At 44.9% G+C, this 25,788-nt stretch overlaps 4 protein-coding genes across 5 annotated transcripts in view; 2 read left to right on the forward strand and 2 right to left on the reverse strand.

Annotated features, from left to right (window-relative positions):
* LOC143412561 (uncharacterized) overlaps nucleotides 1-4,739 on the reverse strand; it is a 10,809-nt gene extending 6,070 nt beyond the window's left edge. Inside the window, exons 1-2 of one of the 2 annotated variants that reach the window (XM_076873636.1) lie at nucleotides 4,526-4,739; nucleotides 4,144-4,344 (exon numbers count right to left, since the gene is read on the reverse strand). In XM_076873636.1, the coding sequence (XP_076729751.1) occupies nucleotides 4,144-4,290 (147 nt within the window). In that variant the 5' untranslated portion in view covers nucleotides 4,291-4,344; nucleotides 4,526-4,739. The remainder of the gene's footprint in view (nucleotides 1-4,143; nucleotides 4,345-4,525) is intronic. The other variant, XM_076873637.1, reaches the window with a different exon arrangement.
* On the reverse strand, nucleotides 2,477-3,719 carry paqr8 (progestin and adipoQ receptor family member VIII). The gene is given in 2 exon segments (XM_012916264.4): nucleotides 2,477-3,225; nucleotides 3,228-3,719. Coding segments are annotated over 2 exon segments (1,062 nt in total). The 5' UTR covers nucleotides 3,685-3,719; the 3' UTR covers nucleotides 2,477-2,620.
* A 5,884-nt stretch (nucleotides 4,740-10,623) lies between the features above and the next one.
* Nucleotides 10,624-18,417, forward strand: mcm3 (minichromosome maintenance complex component 3). Its single transcript, XM_004542311.3, has 17 exons — nucleotides 10,624-10,839; nucleotides 11,083-11,195; nucleotides 12,137-12,345; nucleotides 12,449-12,579; nucleotides 12,669-12,907; nucleotides 14,355-14,463; nucleotides 14,547-14,700; nucleotides 15,075-15,206; nucleotides 15,675-15,883; nucleotides 15,972-16,146; nucleotides 16,227-16,353; nucleotides 16,436-16,586; nucleotides 16,818-16,958; nucleotides 17,043-17,146; nucleotides 17,248-17,321; nucleotides 17,711-17,804; nucleotides 17,899-18,417. Exons 1-17 carry the CDS (start codon nucleotides 10,765-10,767, stop codon nucleotides 18,095-18,097), a joined length of 2,436 nt encoding a protein of 811 aa, XP_004542368.3. The 5' UTR covers nucleotides 10,624-10,764; the 3' UTR covers nucleotides 18,098-18,417.
* Nucleotides 18,418-21,956: 3,539 nt separating this feature from the next.
* On the forward strand, nucleotides 21,957-25,494 carry il17a/f3 (interleukin 17a/f3). Its single transcript, XM_004542310.3, has 4 exons — nucleotides 21,957-22,268; nucleotides 22,594-22,799; nucleotides 22,889-23,032; nucleotides 24,838-25,494. The coding sequence occupies exons 1-4, from the start codon at nucleotides 22,260-22,262 to the stop codon at nucleotides 24,959-24,961; spliced, it is 483 nt and encodes a 160-aa protein (XP_004542367.1). The 5' UTR covers nucleotides 21,957-22,259; the 3' UTR covers nucleotides 24,962-25,494.
* Nucleotides 25,495-25,788: the final 294 nt, after the last annotated feature.

A 25,788-nucleotide genomic window follows, 5' to 3' on the forward strand; every position in this document is an offset into this window, starting at 1 on the left:
TAATACAGTGTTTTGTGTTTTTTAACTCAGGACCGCCACAGGCACAAGAAACGTGTTATTTAAATGTGCTGTATTTTGTCGGTGACATGGCTCTGTTCTGGGGATATGTGGAAAGATCCCAGCACAGAACCATCATGACGGGGTCAAGGCATGAGGAGGAGGTGGTGGTGGTTTGGGCGAGGGGGTTGCAAAGTGGCTTGCAGTGCAACTGTAGAGTACATAAAGCAGATAAGCAGCTTATTTCCTCTATGAGGTTTTCAGCAAAGACGTTAGCAGTGATGCGATGATGTGTGCGATCAGACTTTTTATATAATCCTGTCGACTCTGGGGTTTCAGAGGATATACAGTACACAAAAAGACACACACATGCTAGCTTCTCCATGTTTCTCACTGTACCGGCAGCTGATTGGCTCTGGCAGGTGAAATTATTCCCACAAAGGGTGTATTAGACAAAAAAAGGATCTTTGTTCTAATGCAGAGCACTGTCTGGACCTGGATCCAGACTGAAGGGATTATTGTGCTTTTGCAGGCTGCAGTCTCAGCTGTGCTCGTGGAATTACAAAGATTAATTTGAATAGGGTCAAGACTTAGTTTCATGACTAAGGGCTCATACCGTAGAGTGACTCCTGGAGCAGTTATCAGACCAGCTGAATGGTTGCGCACATGAACGGGTACTTCCTGTTAGGCAGCAAGTATAACCAGAGCATGGTGTGGAATTACAGTGTTTAATGGTTCCAGTACAGTCGAGTGACGGTCCTACATTTGTCCAACACATATGATCCAGTTTGACACACACACAAACAGGATATGCCACCTTTATGAAAGTTTGACATAAACAAGTATTCAGAGAATTGCAGTGGTGTTCCCCAGCACTTGCACAACACCCACACGTCCTCGCCTCACCACCCCGACTCGCATATCTTTGTGAGGAATGACACGAACACCAAGCAATGCGCCCACACCCATTACCTGTTTAACAGCCCCATCCTGTCACGATGACCTCCCGGAGCCCCGCTCTGTACCTCTCAGCAATTTTCCTTTTGCTGATATTCAAATGAGTTATGCTCAGCAACACAAAGTGAAATCAACAGCCACTCTTCCACAGCATTTCAGGTATTTGGACCATAGCCACGAATGCAGCAAACAAATAACTCTCTTCGCTTCCATTTGAAGAATACTAAGTGTAGAAGATTACTCATTATCATTGAATCTCTGCATACAGAGCTCATGAACAGGCTGCTGGGACACATATTTAGGTGATGTATTTCAAACAACATATACTTAATCGCTTTCGTCCTGAGACTTCCAGCAGAAAGATCGAACAAGTTCAGAATCGTTTGGGAAAAAGGCCCAGTTGTGCCCAAGAGCTACAAAACCTGCCCAGTAGCACTTTTAAAGGATGCAGTGTGAAGTTTGTCACGTGGAGCATGTTTACTGTGCACAGGAAACGTGAACAGACATAAAGACCCATCCAAAGGAGAAATCAGCACAGAGTCTTTATGAATCTGCTTTGGGACAGAGCTCAGCTAACCTATCACAGACAAGTCTACATGCTAGACAGCCAGTGCACTCACAATCAAATGAATACAGGTAAGGAATCAAATATTGTTCACTGCTGCTAAACGTGGACTTTCAACCTCAAAAGTAACCCAACAAGAGGAAACCACCGTACCCAGCCAGGGTCCAGCACACAAGCCTGTTAACAACCGCAACTTTTCATTCATGCCATCCTTTTCTAAGAAGTCAAACAACCACATATAAAGTGGTGACTCACTGAACCTGACCTTTGTTACCTTTGGACAAAGTCGACTCCCTCCTCTTTGAGATAAGCTGACAGTAATGAGGGTGGCATGAATTTTCTAATAAAACTGGAGTAGCAGAGCCTCACAAAATGTGGAAGTATCCCTTTAAAAGGAGCCTGACTCGCTCCCATTCTGGGCCGTCCCGTAAACTCTCACAGGGGGAAACTTTCTTCACATAATAGATACAAAAGGTGCGGCCGCAGCCTCAAAGTGCTCGACATACAGTCTGTGTAGCGGAACAAAGAATGGCCGAAACCTCAGATACAATAACCTACTTTCCTCAATGGGAACAAACAGGGTCGACAAGATATAGTGTTTAGCTTCCATTATAATGCCTGTAAACACACGTCGCTCACAGCCCGCTCCACACAACCTCCAAAGTTTATCGTGTTTCTGGTCTCTCACGTGAATTTCAGACGAGGACAAAAGCGCGTTAAGTTGATCTTCTCTGAACGTGATGTACAGTATAAATGTTTGTGTTCTCGATACGTTTCCAGCAGCATCCAGAGACGATTTTAGGTTATCGTGCTCCTGGATTACTCTGAGCCTCTGTGACCAGTTACATGGGAGGGTGACTCACTGTGGAAAACTTCACTCAGCTGTACTTAGCACATTAGAGCAACTATTTCTTTCATGAATCAGCAGTTAAATCTTCAGATATACCAGACCGGAAGAAGTTTCAGAGTATTTTATTCTTCAAGTATTTCCGTGATAAGATAGTCCTTTATCTGAATCTTTTAGACAAAAGTAAATATATGTATTTGGTTTTGTTATTAAAATAATTATGATTTGCTCTTTGATTTTTCTTCGTTGCGCTCTCACTCGTCTTTACTCTGCAGTGCCTTGCTCATGTGCCTCATTGCGATCAGCGCCGTCAGGATACAGCACACGAACAAGACGGGGAAGGATACGCACGCCCACCACAACTGCCGCTCCCCAAATAACTCCACCACTGTATCCCTCCACCGGGCGTAGTCCTGGAACAAAGCCTCCAGCTGGGACAAGGTGCACAGGGACAGAAGCACGTGGAAGATTTGATGACCCTGGCCTGCAAAGTCACAGTTGCCTGGAAAGAAGCGCTCAGGGATGGAGCAAGAGAAGAAGAGGGCAGACAAGAGGAAACAGGCAATCTGGAGAGCGTGGAAGGGTAGCGAGGGCTCCTGTGACCAGGAGACAGTGAGCAGGCGGTGGGCTACGGGGCTGATATCCAGCACGTACGCTAGGCCGGTGGGGATCAGCTGGCACACTTTACGCTGAGGTGGATATGGCCACCTGTACCTGAACTTGGCGTAACAGCAACCGGTGCAGGAGAGCCACCCAAAGAAGGCGGCGCCAGGCAGAAAGATTACCCCAATGCGTTCTCGCCACGCTGGCTCAGACGCGTAGAAATAGTGGCCGAGCGAGCACCCATACTGATACAGGCCACACCCACGTAGTCCAAGAAGAAGAAGTAGTGCGCGCGTTCGGAGTGAGATTGCAGGAGATGAGCCGCCACACTGAGGTACAGATATGTGAGAGATGACACCAAGAACAGGAGCAGAGGTAGCGAGGTAACGTCATCCAAGGTGCACCCCAGGGTGTCTACATTGGCCCACCAGCGGAGCAGCAGGACAGGACCGGCCAGCAAGTGGGTCCACACGTTCAGGGACTCATTATGTTTCCGGAAGAGGCTGAGGAGGTAGCAGCGCCAGTCTTGCTGGACAGGACGGTATCCTGACAGGATGTAGGGTTCCCGGAACAGGCTGGGTACCTGGGAGGCAGTGACGGTGGGGCTGGGCGGCAGTAAAGAGAAAGGGAGGAAGTCTGAGAGGTGAGGGAGACGACGCGGGTGCTTGGTGCTCAGTGCTATGGTGCTGAGCCGCTGCAAAACCTCAGTCGACATCTTGATGATGAAGAACCAGAGGACAGAGCACCCTGTGGGAGAGATTAGATTAATGCAGGCTTTAAAGCAGAGGACTCAACGCGTTAAATTAAACCTCACGGGAGCACGCGGTGCGCTTTGATGTCACATTCAGAAGACATTTTTAGATGTGGATCAGCGGCAGGAAGCTGGGGATAAGATACAAAACAAAACAGATGAGGGGATCAAAAATCTCACAAAACCAGCCAAAAACATGCCAACAGAGACTGGTTTGGAAAACTCTGGAACCAAGCCGCTGCAGTTGGCAGTGTTTCCACTGTTGGTCCAGGCTTGTGTGACATTCCAATTAAGAGCTTTCAGTCGCCAAAAGAAAAACGGCCAACAGGAGACCTTTAATTACGTAAGCCAGACATTCTTCTCTTTTTGTGTCATGTGCACCGGAAAAGCAGCTATGCAGTCAAACCTGTAACCATCACCCACCTGTGGTGGGAGGAATGTTGTCACAAAGCAACCCAGCACCTCCGCAGACAGCACGCACACCCGCCCATGCAGAACGCAGCTTCTGAATCTCCTCCTAAAAGGGTGCGCCCCTCTCTGCTGGCCCCCTCTCTGTTTCCCCTTGACCATGAACACCAGCACCCATTTAGAGCTTCTGAACGGCCTTTTGACCTGAGCCGCTTTCTGTGAGGAGCCCATTCAAGTTTGTCCAAGGTAACCCCGCATTAAAAAAAGGGAAAGAGGGGTAAGACGTCTCTTTTTTTCAACATTAAAACGAAGAAGCTCCGTGAGCCACACAGAAAAAATAGACTGCACTTCTTCCATCATATATGCATTTATATGACGACAGAAAAAAGAAACATACCTGCAACACAGGACACCTGTTGCCCGTCTGGACTCACGCGTCACTCCAAGAAGGTGGAATAAGACGTGTGCAGCAGCGCTTCTTCTCATACAAACACAGGGGGAGAACTACCACATGCTGGTTTAACGAGATGTTTCCGACGCTGCAGGGCGAAGGGAAAAGGCCTCAAACTACTGACCTGAGAGGCCGGAGGGGTGGGCGGGGTCAAAGTAACCAGAAACGCCCTCAAATGTAGTCGCCAACGCTTTGAGGGCTGTGACTGTTACACTCCGGAGCTCAGTGTGCCCGCGGTGTCTGTACTCACCTGCTCATTAGAAGACCAGTTTATCGGCACACTTATTAAAACACGTGTTGTTATTATTTTTATCTGGATTGTTTTTGTTTGTGATCATTAATTATTATTAAGTTGACAATAATTGTTTAAACGACTGAAGGCACATCATGGCCAAAGTCATACCGTATACATGCACGTGTGTCTCCATCTACTGGTCTGCACTGCGCACTGCACTAAGGCGGTTTGCACTCAGACGTAATGAGAATGTGACAGTATCCTGGTAACCTGAGGTGATCACATGTCCAACTTTATGTGGCCAACATCTTTAACCAAAATCAGGTCTTATTTGCTGTTATTAGTTGAACTTATTAGTCCAAGCGCCATGTTTCCCACCTTTATAATGTCTATGATGGTTTCTCCCTCACACCCAAACTCTAACCAGTGAGTGTAACAAGACTCATAAGACCACTTATACAGATATTATTGTATTTGGTGAGGGAGTTAAGATAAGATAAGATAGAACTTTATTAATTCCTCGGGTGGGTTCCTCTGGGAAATTCGACTTCCAAAAAAAAGCACAGCAACGACCGAAGTTACAGAATTGTTATATATATATATACACACACACACACACACACACACACACACACACACACACACACACACACACACACACATATAAATACAGAGACAAATATAAATAAAATATACAAAGGGGATAAATAGAATAAATAGGAATAAAAAATAAAAATACAAGTGAATTGCACATTTCAAGTATTGAGTCTATTGCACTGTTGACTATTTACAAAAAGTATTGCACAAGGTATTGTACAGTGAGGTGCAGAGGCACTACAGCTTAGTTGTTCCCTCCTTTGTCCTCCTGTCTCCCCTCCCTCTCCCCTCCAGAGAGGAGTTAAACAGTCTGATGGCGTGTGGGACAAAGGAGTTTTTAAGTCTGTTAGTTCTTGTCTTTGGGAGAAGCAACCTGTCACTGAACAGACTCTTCTGGTTGTTAATGGCCGTGTGCAGAGGATGCCCAGCATTGTCCATAATGTCCAGCAGTTTCTTTAGTGTCCTTTTCTCTGCCACTGTCACCAGAGTGTTCAGCTTCATGCCGACCACAGAGCCAGCCTTCCTGATCAGTTTCTCCAGCCTGGATGAGTCCTTCTTTGCTGTGCTGCTCCCCCAGCACACCACAGCATAGAAAAGTACTCCAGCAACCACCGACTGGTAAAACATCCTCAGGAGCTTCCTGCAGATGTTAAAAGACCTCAGCCTCCTGAGGAAGTACAGTCGGCTTTGGGCTTTTTTATACAGGTACTCTGTGTTGCATGACCAGTCCAGTTTGTTGTCCACCCACAGCCCGAGGTACTTGTACTTGTTGACCACCTCCACCTCCTCCCCCTCTATCTGAACCGGCAGTGGACCTTCTCTGGACCTCCCGAAGTCCACAACCAGTTCCTTAGTCTTTGAGGTGTTGAGTTGCAGGTGGTTTGTGTGACTCCATGCGACAAAGTTCCTCACCAGACTTCTGTACTCCTCTTCCTGATCATCCCAGATACACCCCATGATGGCCGTGTCATCTGCAAACTTCTGAATGTGGCATAATTCAGAGTTGTAGCAGAAGTCAGAGGTGTACAGGGTGAAGAGAAGAGGGGACAGCACAGTTCCCTGTGGTGCTCCTGTGCTGCTGACCACAGTGTCAGACGTGATGTCCTTCAGCCTGACGTACTGTGGCCTGTCGGTGAGGTAGTCGGAGATCCAGGCCACCAGGCAGGGGTCCACCTCCATCCTGTTCAGTTTTTCTTGAAGCATACAGGGCCGGATGGTATTAAAGGCACTGGAAAAGTCAAGAAACAGGATCCTGACCGTGCCTTTTCCCCCATCCAGGTGTGAGTGGGCTCTGTGTAGGAGGTACAGGATGGCATCCTCCACTCCGACACCCGCCTTGTATGCAAACTGTAGTGGGTCCTGGGCATGTTGTACCTGTGGTCGGAGGAGGTTGAGGAAGAGCCGCTCTAGAGTCTTCATAAGATGTGACGTCAGTGCCACCGGTCGGAAGTCATTCAGCTCATTGGGCCGGTTCCTTTTAGGGACCGGGACGATGCAGGACGTCTTCCAGAGGGCGGGCACTCTCCCCAGTCGCAGACTGAGGTTGAAGACTCGTTGTAGCGGCTCCCCAAGTTCAGCAGCACACGCCTTTAGCATCCTAGGACACACCTTGTCTGGGCCTGCTGCCTTTCTGGGGCAAAGCTTCCTCAGTTGCCTCCTGACCTGATCCACTGTGACACTGGGAGATGTTTGGGAGGAGGGGAGGGGGGGAGATGTCTTGCTGCTGAGAGAGGGATTGGAGGAGGGGGGTGTCATGGTGTCAGGAAGGGGGGGAAGCGAGGGAGGTAGGAGAGTGGGGAGAGGACTCTGTAGTGAAGGTGAGGGTGAGGGTGGGGGGGTTGTGGGCTGGTCAAACCTGTTGAAGAAGTTGTTGAGTTCGTTTGCCTTCTCCACAGTCCCCCCCCCCCCACTGTGCTTTTCTTGGTGTTGTGGCCTGTGATGGTTTTCACACCATTCCAGACCTCCCTCATATTGTTCCTCTCCAACTTCTGCTCCACCTTCCTCCTGTAGGTGTCCTTTGCTTCCCTCAGGCAGCGTTTCACCTCCCGCTGTGCTGCTTTCATCTCCTCCTTCACTTTGCTCCTGAAAGCCTTCTTCTTCATGTTGAGGACAGCTTTGACTTCCTGTGTTACCCACGGTTTGTTATTAGGATAACACCGTACCGTCTTAGCAGGGGCGACCGTGTCCACACAAAAGTTGAGGTAGTCTGTAAGACAGTGTGTCGCCCCCTCTATGTCCTCACCATGTGGGCTCAGGAGCACATCCCAGTCTGTGGTGTCATAGCAGTCTCTCAGAGCATCCTCCTTTTCTGGGGTCCATCTCCGGGTGGAGCGCGTTGTGACAGGCTGCCTTTGGACGAGGGGTGTGTATTGTGGCTGTAGGTAAACCAGGTTGTGGTCTGACTTCCCTAGTTGCACTCACGTTAAATCTTTGTCCTACATGTGATCATGCTGAATCGGTTATAGCAACATTTTCCACACCTATGCCTCGGAGCACAGGTGTGAAGTTCCAGGGATTACAGTCAGTGCTGTGAAAACGTTTTTGCTCCCTCCCTGATTCGTGTTTGCATTTTTGTCACGTTTGAGATCATCAAACTAATATTAGACATAGATGGCCAAATACAGAATGCAGTTTATAAATGATGATTTCATTTATTAAGCAGAAACAAAATGCTATCCAAACCTGCCCTTTATTAAAAACTAAGTGCCCCTCGGTGAGTTCACTCTCGTTAACCACACCCAAGCCTGACTAGCAGGTGACCCAGCCCTACTGCCAGACCTGTCGAAGAAATCACTTAAACAGAACCTATCTTACAAAGTGAAATAGGATAAAAGATATCAAAACCAAACCAAACAAAACCCACGTCAAGCCATCACCTAAAGAAAGTCATTAACACGCAAAGGTTAAAAAGCATTTTCTAAGGCTTTGGGACTCCAGAGAACCACAGTGAAGGTCATTAAATCCAAATGGAGAAAACTATAAACAGTGGCCAGGAGTGGCCCACCTACCAAAGTTGCTCCAAGAGCATCAGCGACTCATCCAGGAGGTCACAAAAGAACCAAAAAAACATCTAAAGAACTGCAGGCCTGACTCACCTCAGTTTAGGTCAGAGGTCATTCAACACCGGGCAAAAAAGGCATCCATAGAAAGGAAGTATTTCAGTGTTATTGCTAACTACTCCTAAGCTAATGTTGTGTTCAGCCTTTACAATACAAATGAGACGTGCATGATCCCTAAACCTCGTCCCCAAACACACAACTGTCTGCTGTACCTCAGCCCTCCTGAGATAAGTGACAGATCAACATTTGGTAAGTTCCCCAGACAAAAGACACAAAACAGCCGGCTATGAGATGGAATTATAAACTCACTGAAAACCAAGCAATCAAAAAATAGGACAGAACAGGGAATCACGCCCACATTTACACTAGAGGGATAATATTAAATGAAAAAGATGAAGAATTCTGCAGAAATGACATGCGTGATGCTCAGAATTTGTTGGCTTGATGTGTCGTCCTCGTGCCCCACAAACATGTTTTTGGTTTCTGGCCACACTTTGGTAATTTGACACTAAAATGATTCCTGCGAAATTTCAACCCTTTAGAAACAGTAAATGATTTTGGTGAGGAAATGATGATCACAGGAGAAGAATTAAAATAGCATGATCCAAATATAGGATAATCTTTTGGGAACCTATTAGTCAGTGCATGATGCCAGCATTCAGATTAAAAAAAGGAAAAAGTAATTATTCTGATTATAATACCGATGAGATATTCGTGATTGCAGAGTGGACCAAATATAGCAGGTGAAATTACATTTAAAGGACTTAAATGGGTGTTGATGCTGATGAAAGACATAAAACTGTCTGTGATGATAGATAAAACATGTTATTCACACCTGAAATGCAAAGCAGTGCAGATTAGAAGGTATTTGTAAAAACTAGCAGGCAAAACAACTGGTAAATACATTAACCTTGTATATAAAATGTATAGAAGTCCATTACTGTATATAGTAACTGTTAAGTCTAATATACCCTAGTAAGCTATAGTACTTTTTCCTTTGGGAACCATCTGTGCAGTTCTGTTGAAGAAAGATGTTGAATCTATTTAATTATTCTTGAAAAATAATTTATTTCTGTGCATTTTTTTTTTCACATTGCATCAAATTAAAGTTGATTACATCGATTAAGCATCATGAGGTGGAGGGTGGTTCCCTTTTTTTTTTTTTTTTTGCTGGGAGTTTGCAAACCTATTAGTTAGGTTGCTTAATATTTCTGCTAAGTACTCTTTAAAACACCAGAATAAGGACGATGTAGTAGGTTTAAGTTTATTAGATTGATCAGTGTTGCTGAACTATGAAATATTTTGGGTGCAGTGTATTTTTTGCATACAGGTATAACAGAATAGCTTTAGTGTTTTGTTTTGTTTTTTTAAACTTGAGTATGAACTTATACAAAAGCAAGATATTTAAAAAAAAAAAACAGTTTTATTGATTAAAATCACACTATATCAGATTCATATCGGTATCGGCCGATATCCAAATTTATGATATCGGTATCGGACATAAAAAAGTGGTATCGTGCCATCTCTAATTGGAACTAATGAATTTTTCCAAAATGTAAACTCCAGATCATGAAAATCATCAAGTTCCTTGAAGTCTATAATGTTTGGTCAAAGCACAGATATCCACATAAAAATAAAAAATAAAATACTGAAAATAGTATATTACTATTTATTATTATAGTACACAGTATGTATGCAAGTTATTATTGTTCATTTTCAGTCTTATTTTATATGAAAACTTTTAATTAAATGCAGATTGTCTGAAATGATGCTTAATGTTTATCAGTGGAAGAGTAAAATGTAACTTTAATTTGAAAGAACACATGCATGCTCCATTTGTCGTTCTTCTTATTAAAAGTCTTGCTATGTTTTCTTATTACTGTTTATATATTTGACACTAACAGCTTTCTCTTAAAAGCTTCAAATAAATGCAAAAGTCCCACTAAAAAATGTAAACATGTGTCTATGTCGCCATCTGCTGGGCAAACATGAAAAAATCATTTTGTTCATTTTTAACAGCCTGCCACTTCCTGATGGGTTTTCGCGGGAGTTTCTCAGGGGGGCGGAGTCACGTGGTAACACGAGGCCCGCATTGGACAGTTGCACGTTTACCCGCCGACTATGTAAAGCGGTGCGTGCCGAATTGACCAATCGCGTGTCACGCTGAGCTCGCGGGCGGCACGTAGTGGCGCGAAAACCCTTCAGTTGTGCGGCTTGACTGGAGCGGAGCACTCGGAGCGGAAGGCTGTGCGGCATTTTACCGACTTTTCAGTAACAATAACAAAGCGCGCATAATGGCAACCGACGTGGGAGATGACCGGGAGATGAGGGAGGCTCAGAGGGACTACCTGGACTTTCTGGACGACGACGTAAGTCTGTTTTTTAAAATTCGCTTAAAGTCTTTGTTTGGAGCTCAGATGACAAACCATGCGGTCACAACAAAAGAGCTGTAATTTTGTATATTACAGAAAAAAATAATGCTGCTGTCAGATTGCAGATATTAGGTATAAAAAGTGTGCTTTCAAAGTTGATGTTTTTCAGTCATGCTCGTAATTTTAGTCGCTAAGCGACGTCATCAAACGTGTGCCCGTTTCTTCTGTGCATACCTGCAGCAAGACCAGGGCATCTATCAGAGCAAAGTCCGGGACATGATCAGCGAGAATAAGGCTCGGCTCATCGTCAACATCAACGACCTGAGGAGACGCAACGAGGCCCGAGCTGCAAAGTAAGACAGGAAAACTGGCTGATGCCGCACACGAAGCTGTGCTGGGCCGCACACGCAGGACTGCTTGACCCCCCCATGCTTACCTTATTGCTTAAGATACTTACACAAACCTACTGATCCGATACAGAGAGCAGTGTTACTGAGTTATTACCACGAAAAGGTTTTGAAATGTCCAAAATGACGTCATAGTTGATGGCAATTGGCCTCCCTACAACATTGTGAGGTCCCTACAAAGTGTTATGTTGAATGGTTCCATTAATCTTTACTGTTTTTTAAAAAATAAATATTTAGACGGAAGCGCATGCTCAGTTTTTCTCTTCCTGCTTAGGCTTACTTAGAAACTCGACAGGTTTCAAACTCACACAGACTGTATGTAAAGATGGCTGTAGCCATCACCCAGGCTCAGACTGAGCTTCACTTATCTTGTTTTGAAACTTGTTATAAGGAGCGAAGGCTGAATCTGGCTGGAAAAACTGAGGGATGCTCAGAGACTGGTGACCTCTTAGACACACATCCAGGTTAATTCAGCCTTTGATGGGACCATGATTTACAAAATGATCATGATTTTGTGCTCAGTATAACTTGAAACAAGCAGCAGGGAAGTGTATACTGAAGTCAAAGTGCTGTTTGCCATACAGTTCAATACTAAGAAACTTTATTTCTGAGACCTGAAGGATCAACGCCCCCTACTGGCCAGCAGAAAGAATACAGGTTTAACGCAGCTTTACTTTGTCCAAAACCAGACTTGATTCATACACATTCTTCTTCCTGTTGTCGAACCTTTGAGCTCGACTCCTGTTTCCATACTGAGTAAGTAAAAAAAAAAATCTGTGTGAAGCTGCACTTTGGGTGGAAAACTCGACTTGTGTTTCTCAGGATGTCATAGCCCTTGAAAACACGCGAAAAGCCTTGATAATAAAATCCATGGTTTGACTTTGCAGACTGATGAACAATGCCTTTGAAGAGCTGCTGGCCTTCCAGCGGGCCCTGAAGGACCTGGTGGCCTCTGTTGACGGCACCTACGCTAAGCAGTACGAGGAGTTCTTCATCGGCCTGGAGGGGAGCTTTGGATCCAAGCATGTCTCCCCCCGAACGCTCACCTCCCGACTGCTGGGCAGCATGGTTTGTGTGGAGGGCATCATTACAAAGTGTGAGTATATTGTCTTTATTTATTCGTGTAATCTTTAAGTGTTACAAAGTCTGTATCAAAGTGTGTGGAATGCCAATGCCTCCTGTTTGCTTCGTCCCTGTAGGTTCCCTCGTCCGTCCCAAAGTAGTGCGCAGCGTTCACTACTGTCCAGCCACTAAGAAGACGATGGAGAGGAAGTACACGGACCTGACCTCCCTGGATGCCTTCCCCTCCAGTGCCATTTACCCCACCAAGGTAAATGCGCCTCATTCTCTGTAGACTTGGGTGTGACTGCTGTCTTTATACTTACGCATTTATCTTGTGTCCTGTTTGACTCGAAATAGGACGAAGAGAACAATCCTCTGGAGACGGAGTTTGGGCTGTCCATCTACAAGGACCACCAAACCATCACAGTGCAGGAGATGCCTGAGAAAGCTCCTGCTGGCCAACTTCCGCGCTCTGTGGACATCATTTTGGACAACGACCTGGTGGATGCAGTCAAACCAGGAGACCGGGTGCAGGTGGTTGGGACGTACCGCTGTCTGCCTGGCAAGAAGGGAGGATTCACCTCTGGCACGTTCAGGTCAGCTGGAATAAAATGCTAACTGGGGTTTAACGGGTTTACCTCACTTGCCTACCATTTGTCTTCTAACTAAAGATGGACCGATCCGATATTACGTGTCGGTCCAATACTGACCTAAGTGACTGGATCGGATATCGGAGAGAAATAAAAAATGTAATCCGATCCATTAAATATCAAACAAGCACCTCACAAAACTTGCAACGCGCCGTAACTCGGCTCATAACCGTAGCACGTCGCAGCAGTATGCATCATGTGATAGAGCGGCTGTGGCGTGCGAGACCTGTCGGTGGTCTGGTTGAGCATTTGGAGCTTCGCTAGCAACCCGGCATTTCATCTCCGAGCAAGTGATCCCAGAGAGAAGAAAGCAAGTGTGTAAGTCCATCTCTGAATGTTTGTAAAGCATTCGCATGTTAAGCTTAACAAGCGATATGGAGCGACTGCCTCTCTCCCTCTCCTGCTGCTACTTCAATCATGAAACTGATCAATGATCAGCTGATCGTCTCTCTTGTTTGTTTTTGACCCACTTTACACCAGAAAGAGGAAACCAGCGGCTGAACAACAGCAGCACGTTTAAGCTTGATCAGCTGTTGTTAGAATGTATTTAATATTACTTTCTACTCCAGGATCTTTTTCTACGTAGCTGACGGCTGGTAACTGTGCAGGGGCGGATCTAGCAAAGTTTAGCCAGGGGGGCCGATAGGGCATTAACTGGGAAAAGGGGGCACAAAGACATACTTTTCTTTCTTATTCTCATTTAAAATGTCGAGCTTTTAATAATTATCTGAATCTTACACCCAAAGTTTTAATCTGATGTAAAATGTATAAAGTCCATTATTGTATATAGTAACTATTAAGTCTAATATACTCTAGTAAGCTATAGTACTTTTTCCTTTGGGAACCATCTGTGCAGTTCTGTTGAAGAAAGATGTTGAATCTATTTAATTATTCTTGAAAAATAATTTAATTCTGTGCATTTTTTTTTTTTTTCACACTGCGTCAAATTAAAGTTGATTACATCGATTAAGCATCATGAGGTGGAGCGTGAGGGGTGGTTCCCTTTTTTCTTTTTTGCTGGGAGTTTGCAGCCCTATTAGTCAGGTTGCTTAATATTTCTGCTAAGTACTCTTTAAAACACCAGAGTAGGAGGATGTTGCAGGTTTGAGTTTATCAGATTGATCAGTGTTGCTGAACTATGAAATGTTTTGGGTGCAGTGTATTTTTTGCATACAGGTATAACAGAATAGCTTTAGTGTTTTGTTTTTTTAAACTTGAGTATGAACTTATACAAAATGCAGCAAGATATTAAAAAAACAGTTTTATTGATTAAAAACACACTATATCGGATTCATATCGGTATCGGCAGATATCCAAATTTATGATATCGGACATAAAAAAGTGGTATCGTGCCATCTCTGCTTCTAACCCCTCCCTTCTCTTTAACTCAAAGGACCATCATGATCGCCTGCCACATCAAACAAATGACCAAGGAGGTGTCGCCGTGCTTTACTGCTGACGACGTGGCCAAAATCAGGAACTTCAGTCAGACTCGTTCCAAAGTGAGTCATCTCGCTGCCTTCTCACACGTGGAGGCGTAATCCTAAATGTGAAACTAAACCCTTTAAATCTTCGTCCTTTGTAGGATGTGTTCGATCAGCTCGCTCGTTCCTTGGCTCCCAGTATCCACGGCCACGAGTACATCAAGAAGGCCATCCTCTGCATGTTGCTGGGAGGCGTGGAGAAGGTCCTCGAGAACGGCTCGCGAATCAGAGGAGACATCAACATCCTGCTCATCGGTATGAGGGCGTCGTCCTAGCTCTTGGAGTTGTAGCTCTCGAGTGTGGAAGAGTGAGAGCGTTGCTTTAAGTCAGGACTCACTTTCATGGTGACTCAGATTGTTCTAAATTTCTGGCTACAAGCTTTACATTCATGGACACAAGGCAGAGGTAAACCTCACGAATGCAGCACTGAACAATAAAATGTGTTTGTGCCATAAATCAGTATCTGTGAGAGAGACACCAGTGAAAAGGGACCTACACTTGTTCCTTGTGCTGCACCACAGGGAACGGCTACCTGAACGACTGTGCTGACAAGCTCAAGGACTCACACGTGGACATGATGGTGGTTCAGTTCTGATGGGGGGGGTTAATGGTGTGTTCGTGTTTCCCAGGCGACCCATCGGTGGCCAAATCCCAGCTCCTGCGTTACGTTCTCCACACAGCACCCCGAGCTATACCCACGACTGGACGAGGTTCATCTGGTGTGGGTCTGACCGCCGCCGTCACCACGGACCAGGAGACGGGTAACGAATGTCCCCCGAATTTGTTTAGCCTAAACAAGTGAAGGACCTCTGTGTGACTGCAGCCAGCATGGCTACGCTGCAGCGAGCCTCCACCGTGTCAGGTCTCACTGTAGTCAGAAAGCGTTTGACATCTTTGCTTCGTGTCGCCTGTTGTAGCGACGATAGATGCGGCACGAGCTAACTGTTGGTCTCTGCTAGCATGAGCTAACATGAGACAGAAACGGGGATCAATTCATTTAAAAACATTAACTGGTATTAAAGCCTCCCGCTGACCTGTGGGTCTGCTAACGCCGGCTGCTTGTTGATTTGAGTGGACTCAGTTGTCACTGATGTATTTGAAGGTTAGAATAAAGGTGTTAAAACACGTACGCCACGTGATCGGTCTGTTCAAACGTCGGCATTCAAGTGTTACACACCTGCTGTAAGTGCATTTCTTCCTGCTCAATACCAACATTTGTCCTCCGCCAGGCGAGCGTCGTCTAGAGGCTGGGGCCATGGTGCTGGCTGACCGCGGCGTGGTGTGCATCGACGAGTTCGACAAGATGTCCGACATGGACCGCACAGCCATCCACGAGGTGATGGAGCAGGGCCGCGTCACAATCGCCAAGGCCGGTATCCACGCCCGTCTCAATGCCCGCTGCTCCGTACTGGCTGCTGCCAACCCCGTCTACGGCCGAGTGCGTGACCACACCCACATCTGTCTCTGCCTGCTAGTTGATTTTGGACGAGACCTTTAAAGAAAACTCTGCTTGTCCCTTTCTGCAGTACGATCAGTATAAAACCCCCATGGACAACATCGGCCTCCAGGATTCGCTGCTGTCGCGTTTTGACCTCCTCTTCATCATGCTGGATCAGATGGACCCCGAGCAGGATCGCGAGATCTCGGACCACGTGCTCAGGATGCACCGCTACCGTGACCCCCGCGAACAGGAGGGAGCCGGTACGTCACTCGTAATAGGACGGCGAGATGAGACCGTTTTTGTCCGATTATTAAAACAACAAACGCGTTGTGTGTTTCAGCCATGGCTTTGGGCGGGACCGTAGACGTCCTGGCGACAGACGATCCAGACGCTGCGGTCGAGGAGCACGAGGAGCTGCAGATCTACGAGAAGCACAACAACCTGCTGCACGGAAGCAAGAGGAAGAGGTCTGAGAGCACAAGCGTGCCTTTGTCTCCTGTGTTGATAACGTGCGACTGCAACAGAATAGAAACGTTTGCTTTGTTTCAGGGATAAAATTGTGAGTAAGGAGTTCATGAGGAAGTACATCCACATCGCCAAGGCTGTGACTCCTGTGCTCACAGAGGAGGCGGCCAATCACATCGCAGAGGAGTACTCGAGGCTGAGGAGTCAGGAACAGCTGGGCGCCGATCTGGCCAGGGTGAGCGTGAGCCGACAAATCTCATGTGACGTAGTAAAACCTGATGGTTTCCCAGACTGAAATGTTCACGGGAGTCCTGAAGTTTGAGAAAGTGGAGGCAGCTTGTTTGCACATCTGAAATGTTCCGGGTTGCTTGAGAAGCTGCTGTTTGTGTTCTGGTTAAACCCACTGAGATGCAGATGTGCCCTGATGTGTCAGGACCCGAGTGCTAATCCTCATTCCTCTCCACAGACCTCTCCGGTGACGGCCCGGACTCTGGAGACTCTGATCCGTCTGTCCACGGCACACGCCAAGGCCCGCATGAGCAAAGCCGTGGAGCTGCAGGACTCGGAGGTCGCAGTGGAGCTCGTCCAGTTTGCCTACTTTAAAAAGGTCGGCGTTGTTTCTGCGTCCTGAGCTGAGAGGTCGAGGACCTCTGCCGTTCAAATTTATTCATATTGTTTTTTCTCTCTACAGGTTTTGGAGAAGGAGAAGAAACGTTCACGACAGGAGCACGACTCTGATTCGGAGGAGGAGGAGGAGATGCCCACGCAGCGTTCACAGCGAGCTGTGAGGAAGAGGTAGTGACACATGAACCCAGCCCCCCATGTGATAAACAGCTTTTTTTTTTTTTTTAAAAAATGGTGCCTTTGCTTCAGCACTGATGCTTTGTGTCCTGCAGGGGGCGACGTGGCTCTCAGGGCAGTGAGCCCTACAGTCCGTACGACTTCAGTGAAGACCAGGAAGTCCCTGAGAGTGAGCATCATGTGTTGTCACGCCACAGTGTAGTCGGTCGCCTCTTTGGTGCTACAGACCAAATGAACTTTCACATCATCCATAATAAAGTTGCCAACATTACTGTCAGTACTAGTATGTTCCTGTTCACTGCACTGAGCTAGAAAAGCAGGTTTAATATACTTTTTTTAAAAATTTGACTCTTATAAAATAGCAAATTTGGCTCATTTATATTTACATTACATTTTAAAAAGGCAAAGTCAGTATCGCTGCCGTGTAATAAAACAATATCATTATGAATTTGCATCACTGTAGGGAAGTCTTTGAGCGTGTAGTTCTGCATGGTTCAGGTTTAAGCAGGCTTCATGTTAGGTTCTGCATCAGGTCTCACTTTGGTGTTTGTTCTTCAGTTCAGGCCGGCACCCCGAAACCAGCCAAGCCCAGAGAGGACGAGCCCATGGATGCCTCGCTGCAGGCTGGAGATGCTGAGCTGTCTGCAGAGAGGTGTGTGTGCGTGCGTGCGCGTGTGTGCGTGCGTGCGCGTGTGTGCGTGCGTGCGCCTTTATTTTGAAATGTCACGGCTTCTTTCCTCTCTCAGGCTGAAGGAGTTCAAGTCGTCGCTGTTCGCCGTGTTCCAGTCTGCTCACGCTCAGTCGGTGAAGATGAGCGCGCTGATGGACGACATCAACAAGGAGCGTCAGAATACGTTTGCAGAGGCCGAGGTGCGTGGCGCTTTGGCCCGCATGCAGGATGACAACCAAGTCATGGTGGCTGATGACATCATCTTCCTCATTTGAGACAGAAATAAAATTACTTGGACTTTTAAGAAGCCGTGGATCATAGCGCCCCCCGGCGTTCATCGGACACGTCATCTGTCGCCTCATCGCGTTTGCTTTGGTTTCAGCAGCTCGGCTCTGCAAACTGGGATGAAGATAAAGTCGTATTACTTCCTGCACTTGTTTCAGTTCAGTGGTGGAAACGTTGCCTTAGAGCGTCTTTGGTCGCTGCTCCCGGCGCTCTAAGGTTTTTACCTGCGTTTGTCTCTTCTGGGCTTGTATATAGTTGACACGTGTTGTTAAATAACTGTTGTGAAATATAAAAAAATAATAAAATGTCATTGGTGTGAAAAAAGGCTCTTGATTTAAGACTGAAAGCGCCGTACCTGTGCACACACGTGGGGGAAGTGGCTGCATGTGTGGTGCTGGTAATCTCTCCTGCAGGTACACAAGTGTTTACAAGAAGCATTTTAAAATCCCCGATCAATCCACACCTCGGTGTGTGTGGGTGGCAGCTCCCACGGTCGACACAGACCTCAGAACTGTTTAGGAAGTCGGCGTTCAACCTCACCCTTCTCACTTTTTCATTCTGGTTATGTGCTGGTGTCAGTTTCTCAGGTTTGCCAAAGGTCAGATGTGGCAGCGCCTCACAATCACTGCTCTGAGAATAAACTGAACTGCGGCTGCGATCGTGCTGAAGATAAGAGTGTGAACTCGACCCGCCTCAGCAACAGCGTTTCGTTTCTCTGCCACCATCCAGGACGCGGGGCCTTGAGGTCTGAACTCCTACGCCCGATTCAGCCCGTGACGTGTCAGTCGCCGTCGTTCCTCGCAGCTGCAGCCACAGTTCGATCGTAACAAATATTATTTTAAATGGGGCGATTATTCAGTACCGGGTTTGGCATCTTATATTGTCCTGGTCTACTCTGAGTATTTCCACACAGAAAATAAAAGTACAGGTGAAATGAAACTGTAAAGCTAATCGGAGCATGTTTGGTGTGCAGACCACAGGCTGCAAAGAGCAGATTTGGGTGCTGTTTGCAAAAACCCCAAAGATCGAAGCAGAGAAATCTTTATTAACACGAATATGGTGTTAATGTTTCTTCTTTGTAGTTTGAGAAAAAGGAAACGTGTGCAGCATTTTGTATGAGCACATTTCTTACTCCTGTGTGAAATATCGTGTTTGGGACGTTGTCTGCACGACACAGATGTGTGACCGTGTTTTACACACAGCTGCAGACGCTCGCCGTTTTACCTCTGACCTTATCTCCTCGTACATCGCGCTTTGGATCAAACCTCCATACGACCTGTCGCCCAGTTTTTGTGTAATTTGGCGAAGCTCAGCTTCTTCCTTCCTCAAGAACGGCTTCGTGCGAGCCTCCACCCCACTGAGAGCATTTCTGAGCAGCTGAAGGATGTTTTGCTGGTGTCTCTCCCGTTAAGTACGTGACTTTAGGATACTTCTCATTTCTACAAGGACTGGATTAAACATAAAATCAGCCAATGAGAAAAGAGTTTTTTGAAAGACCTTCAGAAATAGAAAATATAAATACATTAGGGCTGAAGACTTTGTTTTACAGTACTGTAAATGACTTTGCAGTGTCATTCTTATAAATCTGATATCAAATCATTTATATATAAACTTTACGTGTATCAGCTTTGTGGTTATGGTAAACCCAGCGCCTCATTTCACATAAAAAGCGTGGGATTCATTAGTTGACCTCATTGACGTGTTTTCAGTTTCCATTGCACGAGTCCATCAGCGGCTCAGCGCTGCTCTGTAATTCCCTTTAACTCACTTTTTTTACCCTAGCTTTCAGAGCCATACTTGTGAAAGAAGCCATATCAATAAATAATCTTGAACTTGGGAATAATTATGCTGTTTGACTGTTACATAACCCGCCATAACTGAGAAATACATTTGGCTGCTGTGTCTGAGTAAGGAAGTGATGCTTGTTCAAAGAACATAACAATACAAAAAGAAATAATCTGTTCATCCTAAATCCACTGAGACTTGAATCAGGTCTTTTATGGTGAGTGTGAGGCTGTTAACACTGTGGCACTCGTTTGTTTCAACCTGATTTACACCAACTCCCATGTAAATGGGAGCGCGTGCTTCCCTTTAACTCCCCGCTCTGTGGTTACATTATTAAAATAGAACATCTTAAAATTGTTTGTTTATATGGAAAAACGGCTACACTCGCCGACTGCACCATAAAGTGAACAGCCTGGCCATAACTTCACTTCAGTTGATATCTCTCTAAAACACTGTGTTTGGGACACTCAGGCTTTGGTTCATTTTTAAAGGTTTGAAACATTAGAGAACTCAGCTTGGCTTTAATTGGAAAGTTTGACACAATGGGATAATAATTAAGTTGTTATTTTTTTCATAGTGTGTCAGTTGAGAAAGCAAGTGTCCGTCTGGTGTGTCCGCTGTAAATATAAGCTAGTTAGCTTTGTTTAGCTTAGCTTGGCTTGTTTTAAAGACTGGAAATGGGAAAGTCCTCAAGTTAATCCAGCTAAAGAAGTTTACAGCACATTAAAACACACAGCCTACCTCAACATGGACTGTTTATACTTAATGTACAAATGAAACAATCAGAATGTCAGTTTTGGCAGATTTGAACTGCCATAGCTTGCCATAGCTTTATGCTAGGTAAGCTAACTATTCCTCTTTAATTAATGAATATCAAGTAGTATCAAAAACTCTCAACAATTCTTAAATTGGTACGACAGCCAATAAATGGACTTTATAGATATGGCGTTCCTGGGCCTGCGCTCTCCTGGAGATCTTGGTTTTGGGATCTGCGGGAGCCGCTCGCCTACTTTGGGGCCACTGCACCGAGGCCTCCAGTTACCACGCAGACCACTGCTGCCTTCACCCTCGGTCCTTCTCCAGCTTCTCGTGTTCATTCTTCCCGATGTTGCTATCAGTTGGTGTTGCTACATCTATCACTAGAGCTGTTTGTCCGTCTGTATCTGGAAGTCCAACGGGATCTTAGCTCGGCCATTCTCAGTCAGAAAGAAACTTCTTTATTTAAAAATGAAGTTTTTTAAAACCCATGTTTGATTGTTGAGTTTCTATAGTACTGTTGGTTTGCCTGATTTTAGATGGCTTTGTGCTTTTACCTGAGCTATCTGGGCCAAACTGGGGCTTCTAAAAGCACTTTACATGAAAGCTAAAGAGCTTGGAAAGAAAGCTTCTTCGGTGTTCTTCAGAAACCATTTCTCCTAACTTCACTATATATGTTACACAAGGAGAGAAGATGTTATCACATGGCTTGCATTTAAGAAGTATGTTGATTCATTACCAGAAGCTGTGTCAGCATTTCCTTGACCTACATTGTTTAGAGTGAGTTTGTGCGTAGGTGTAGTTACTAGCGTACCATTTTCTATGTTTCAGAAAAAACAGAAAAAGTTGATGCAGTTCAGCTTAATTTGTTTGTTCCTGTTTGTTTCTTAAAGTGATAAAAGTTACAACTTGATGTGAGTCGAGATAATCAGAGCTCTGCGGATGTACACACACACACACACACACACACACACACACACACACACACACACACACGCACACACACACACACACACAGAGTAATTGTCACTATTTCACTTTGCTTTTTGATAAACGAAATTCCTTGCAACTGCATTTGAACACCCGTATCACATTTTACACCTTGAATTTGACTTTCACATCAATCCCTGCTAATTTTGTTTGTTGCTGAACATTTCCCCCGATGAAACTGTGAAGCAGATTATAATTTTCCCAACAACTTCAAAACGACGGAGGGGTGCAGGACAGCTTCCACACCTTTGTCTGACACCTTCTGAAAGTGTCAACATTGAACGTTTGTGCAGGGCAATTATACTTTCTGTAGCAGGTCAAAATGGGGTCAAATGAAAAAAAAACCCCCAAAGACCTTAAGAGTTTTGAAGATTTCATAGTAAATATGCTACATGATACAATCACACATAACACGCACAGTTAGTCGGCACGGAAACAAAACTCTTTTCGAATATCAGCCGCGTTTCTTCAGAATCGGTGACAGTCAGAGCGGAAATGCATCTCACATGTTGCCAGCACACCAACTCAGTGTGCCGGCGTATAACCGCTGCTCGACTGCAGACGTTACAGGATACCACAGGAGGGCTTCACAGTTACGCTGGGCTTTGAGGCAACACAGTCATGCTGCTGGTGAGTCGAGCTGCTTTATCCTTAACTTTTATCGGTGATTATTAAATTAGAGCCACTTTTAGACAATGTAATGTAAAAAAGTAGCACATTTGATTTCTGAACACTTATTTCATGACGCTGTCCCAAAATCAGGATGCCGACATTTTCCCTAATCTGTAACGCACGGCAGTGATTAAAAACAAAATGCCTTTTGGATTTATTCACTGATTATCCAGCCAACTAGGAACTGGCAGCAGTCGTAAAGTTCTATTTTCTTTGCTCACATGTGTTCTAGCTGATGAAGCACTTTGACACGCTGTGGCCTGCGCGCTCTTGTCTTGCTTAGGTGTTGAGAGCTTTGCTGGTCCTGAGTTTGGCTCCCCTGCTGCACGGCGCCAGGAAAAGCCAGTCGGTCTCAGCAAAGCTGGGGCCCAGAGCTGGACTGAAGGGCAACAGTGTGAGGTTGGTTATAGATCCTTCAGTGCTGCCGCACTTCACCGCAAAATCTCCCTCAAGCATCGCCAACATGTCTCTGTCACCGTGGACGTACATGTAAGACCCTGCTGTTATTCATCTATGTTTCACTGGGCCATGTTAATCTTTAGGTTACAGTGTTTTTTCTCTGACCCATCCGTCCGCAGTGACTCGTCCGTGGACTCTCGTTTGCCCAAGCATATCTCAAACGCCCAGTGCCTCACCACTGGCTGTCTGAGTCCACAGGGGGGAGGGGAGGATAGAGGCCTGGAGGCTAAACCCATCAAGTACGAAGTTCTGGTCCTCCACAGGTGAGCTGCTGTGGAAAATACTCGCTTTGCACTTGGTTTTGTTTTCATCAGAACAGCTAGAATTGCTCTTGTGTTCAGTTTCAGTTCATTTGCAGACAGCCCTGATAATAGAAAGAATCCAGATTGAAGCTCGTTGAGCACAAAGTACATAAAGAGACAACAGCCACAGAAATGTAGGAGCTCAGTGCAGGGATACAGTTTTCACCATCATCATCGGTGAAAGCTGTTCTACCAACGGAGCGCAGTCACAGACAAACACGGCGCTGGCGCTTGTTGGACATTTCTCTCCGTACTTCACGTCCTGATATGACTGCGCAGGTCTCAAACAGGAAGAAGCAGCAGGTCTTTCCACTTAACCTAGAAAACAGGAGCCGCTGGGTGTTTCCATGCCGATGCCGACTGACCACATTTTCTTCCTCACAATTTCTTTCTTAATATTTTAAACTTTTTAAAATCATCAGCTAAATTCAAAAACTGTAGATACGTTACAAAGTGTATCCAATGTTTTTCAATTAGTGTGCGGTGATCACTCGGACTTTAGTTTTCAAAGAAAGGACTCGTTTTGTTTCAAATGTTATTCGTTTGTTGTTCAATAAATTCTGTGGTTAGTTTGTTTGTCACAATGTGATGCGCAACATTTAGCTTTGAGGGTTTTTTCTCTCCAAAACTTTGTCATGAGTGGCATTAAAAATATTTTTTTTACTATTTAGTACTAAACGTTACTTTTAAAAAATACTTTACATTACAGTATTTACAATATTTAATAATTTATACTACTACTACTACTAATAATAAATTAATACCCTGTCATTAGCCCTTTGGTATTTTTCCTTTACTTTTACTAAGTTTACTTTTTAATTAAACTATTTTTAAAACTATTTTTTAGTATTTTAATACACTTTGTGTGGATATGAACTGAAATATAAATCATTTTGAATCTAGTCTTCAAAGAAATCCCAAAGAGCTGCTTGTGTTGATCTGGACGTCGGACGTTTCGTCGCTCATCCAACTTCCTCAGAACAGAATCCACATTTTGGGATTTCCTTGCCTGGATAAGCATCAACACGTCTTTAAAGATTGTTTTCTCACACGTTTGTCACTCGGACCTCTTCCCAAACATCAGCGAATGAATGTGGGCGTCTGGTAGCTGAATAATGTTGAGGGTTTTTTGTTTGTTTTTTTAAAGTTTTGTATTTAGATCAACTATATTCCTCAATTTTCCAAAAGATCCATCAAATGAGTCTGCAGTCACCAGGTATCACTGTTTGATAAACACAGTTTTAGAGGGTCCACGAGTGGGCGACGTGGATTCTTCAGCCTAATCTGTAACGTTGTGATCAGGGCCGTCCCATTTTGTGCTTTTGTCATCAAATATAGCTCCATATCACCCGGGCTGTTTGGCACTGTTGTCATGCTGCAGAACCAATCAGATCCATCCTTTGTGGCAATCTGTGATAAAAACACAAACATCCTGAAAAACCGCAGTGCAGGTTGTGTACAGTAATGTGTTAGTTAGCAGGTCAAAGGCATTTCTATAGAAGCAGAACCACAGTATACATACAGATGTACGTTCTGGTTTTTCACTGTTGTTTCCCATATAAACCACATTCAAGACAAAACAAAGATGTTTAGAAAGTCGTTGCATAGCTTGCAGCCTTTGCAAAATACGTGTAACTGAATTAAACTGAGAGCCTTCATTTCATTTATCTCCCCCACATTATATAAAGCCCCTTCAAACACAGTGCTCTCGAAGGGGCTGTAACCTTTCAGTTATATATTTACAACTCTTTCCTGCATCACCACAGGGTCCTCAAACCGTCTAAGAAAAAAGGGAGGAAGGCGAGGAAGCAGTACATCTTCACACTGGGGACAGAGGTGATCACAGCTGGCTGTACCTGTGTGAGGCCCACTGTCATACCTCAGGGGTAGGAAGGCGACGACTTGTGATGAACGCATTTCTTTCAGCACGCTGTTTTTACCCTGTACTAACCTGCATTCTGCAAGTTTGCTTTAAGTTATAACAGGTTCAGATATGAAAGTAAAATGTGTAACATGAAAGAGTCATTTTTGACCTGTGTGATGTTTTAGTGCTTGCGTTTCCCCGTCTTAGCTGTTAGCAGTAGGGCTTGCTTTGTGACTCTGATAGCTTTAAACAGCTGCAAAGTGTGTGTCTGCCCCCTTGTGGTCGCGAGGGCTTTATTGTAACTTTAATCAGAGATGGTAGACGAAAGAATGTGAGCCTTGAATTGTTGTTGACATTATTTGTACATGATAAATAATATTAATTTTGTGGATATGTGTCTTTTTTATATTTGTTCCTATTTTATTCCTAATTCGGTATTTTGCTTTTTACATTTTATACGAACTATTTTCATTTCATTGTAAACATTATAATTCATAATTAAAAATGTGTATCTTTAACATCTGAATCAGCTGTGACACAAATAATAAACTCAGGTCAAATTATCTTTATGTTAATAAATGCATTTCACAGTATTTTTAATGACAGCATTATTTTTTGTTGGTCGCTCCTTTTTTTGTAAAATATTATAGACTCACATACATGTAACTTTCATTTTAAGCTAAATATTAATTGACTATAGTGGCACTCGATGTCCATCTGCAAGCTGCCTTGCAACCCACCTTCATCCCAGCTCATCCTTTCTGCAAGTAAGTGCTTATGCGATACCCCCAGCCCCTGGGAGACACCTTTGACTGCTTTTTCCCTTGTAGGTAGCAGCTTATCTCTGCCTGCC

Source organism: Maylandia zebra, linkage group LG15, assembly GCF_041146795.1.
Source record: "Maylandia zebra isolate NMK-2024a linkage group LG15, Mzebra_GT3a, whole genome shotgun sequence".
In the NCBI taxonomy this organism is placed as follows: Eukaryota; Metazoa; Chordata; class Actinopteri; order Cichliformes; family Cichlidae; genus Maylandia; species Maylandia zebra.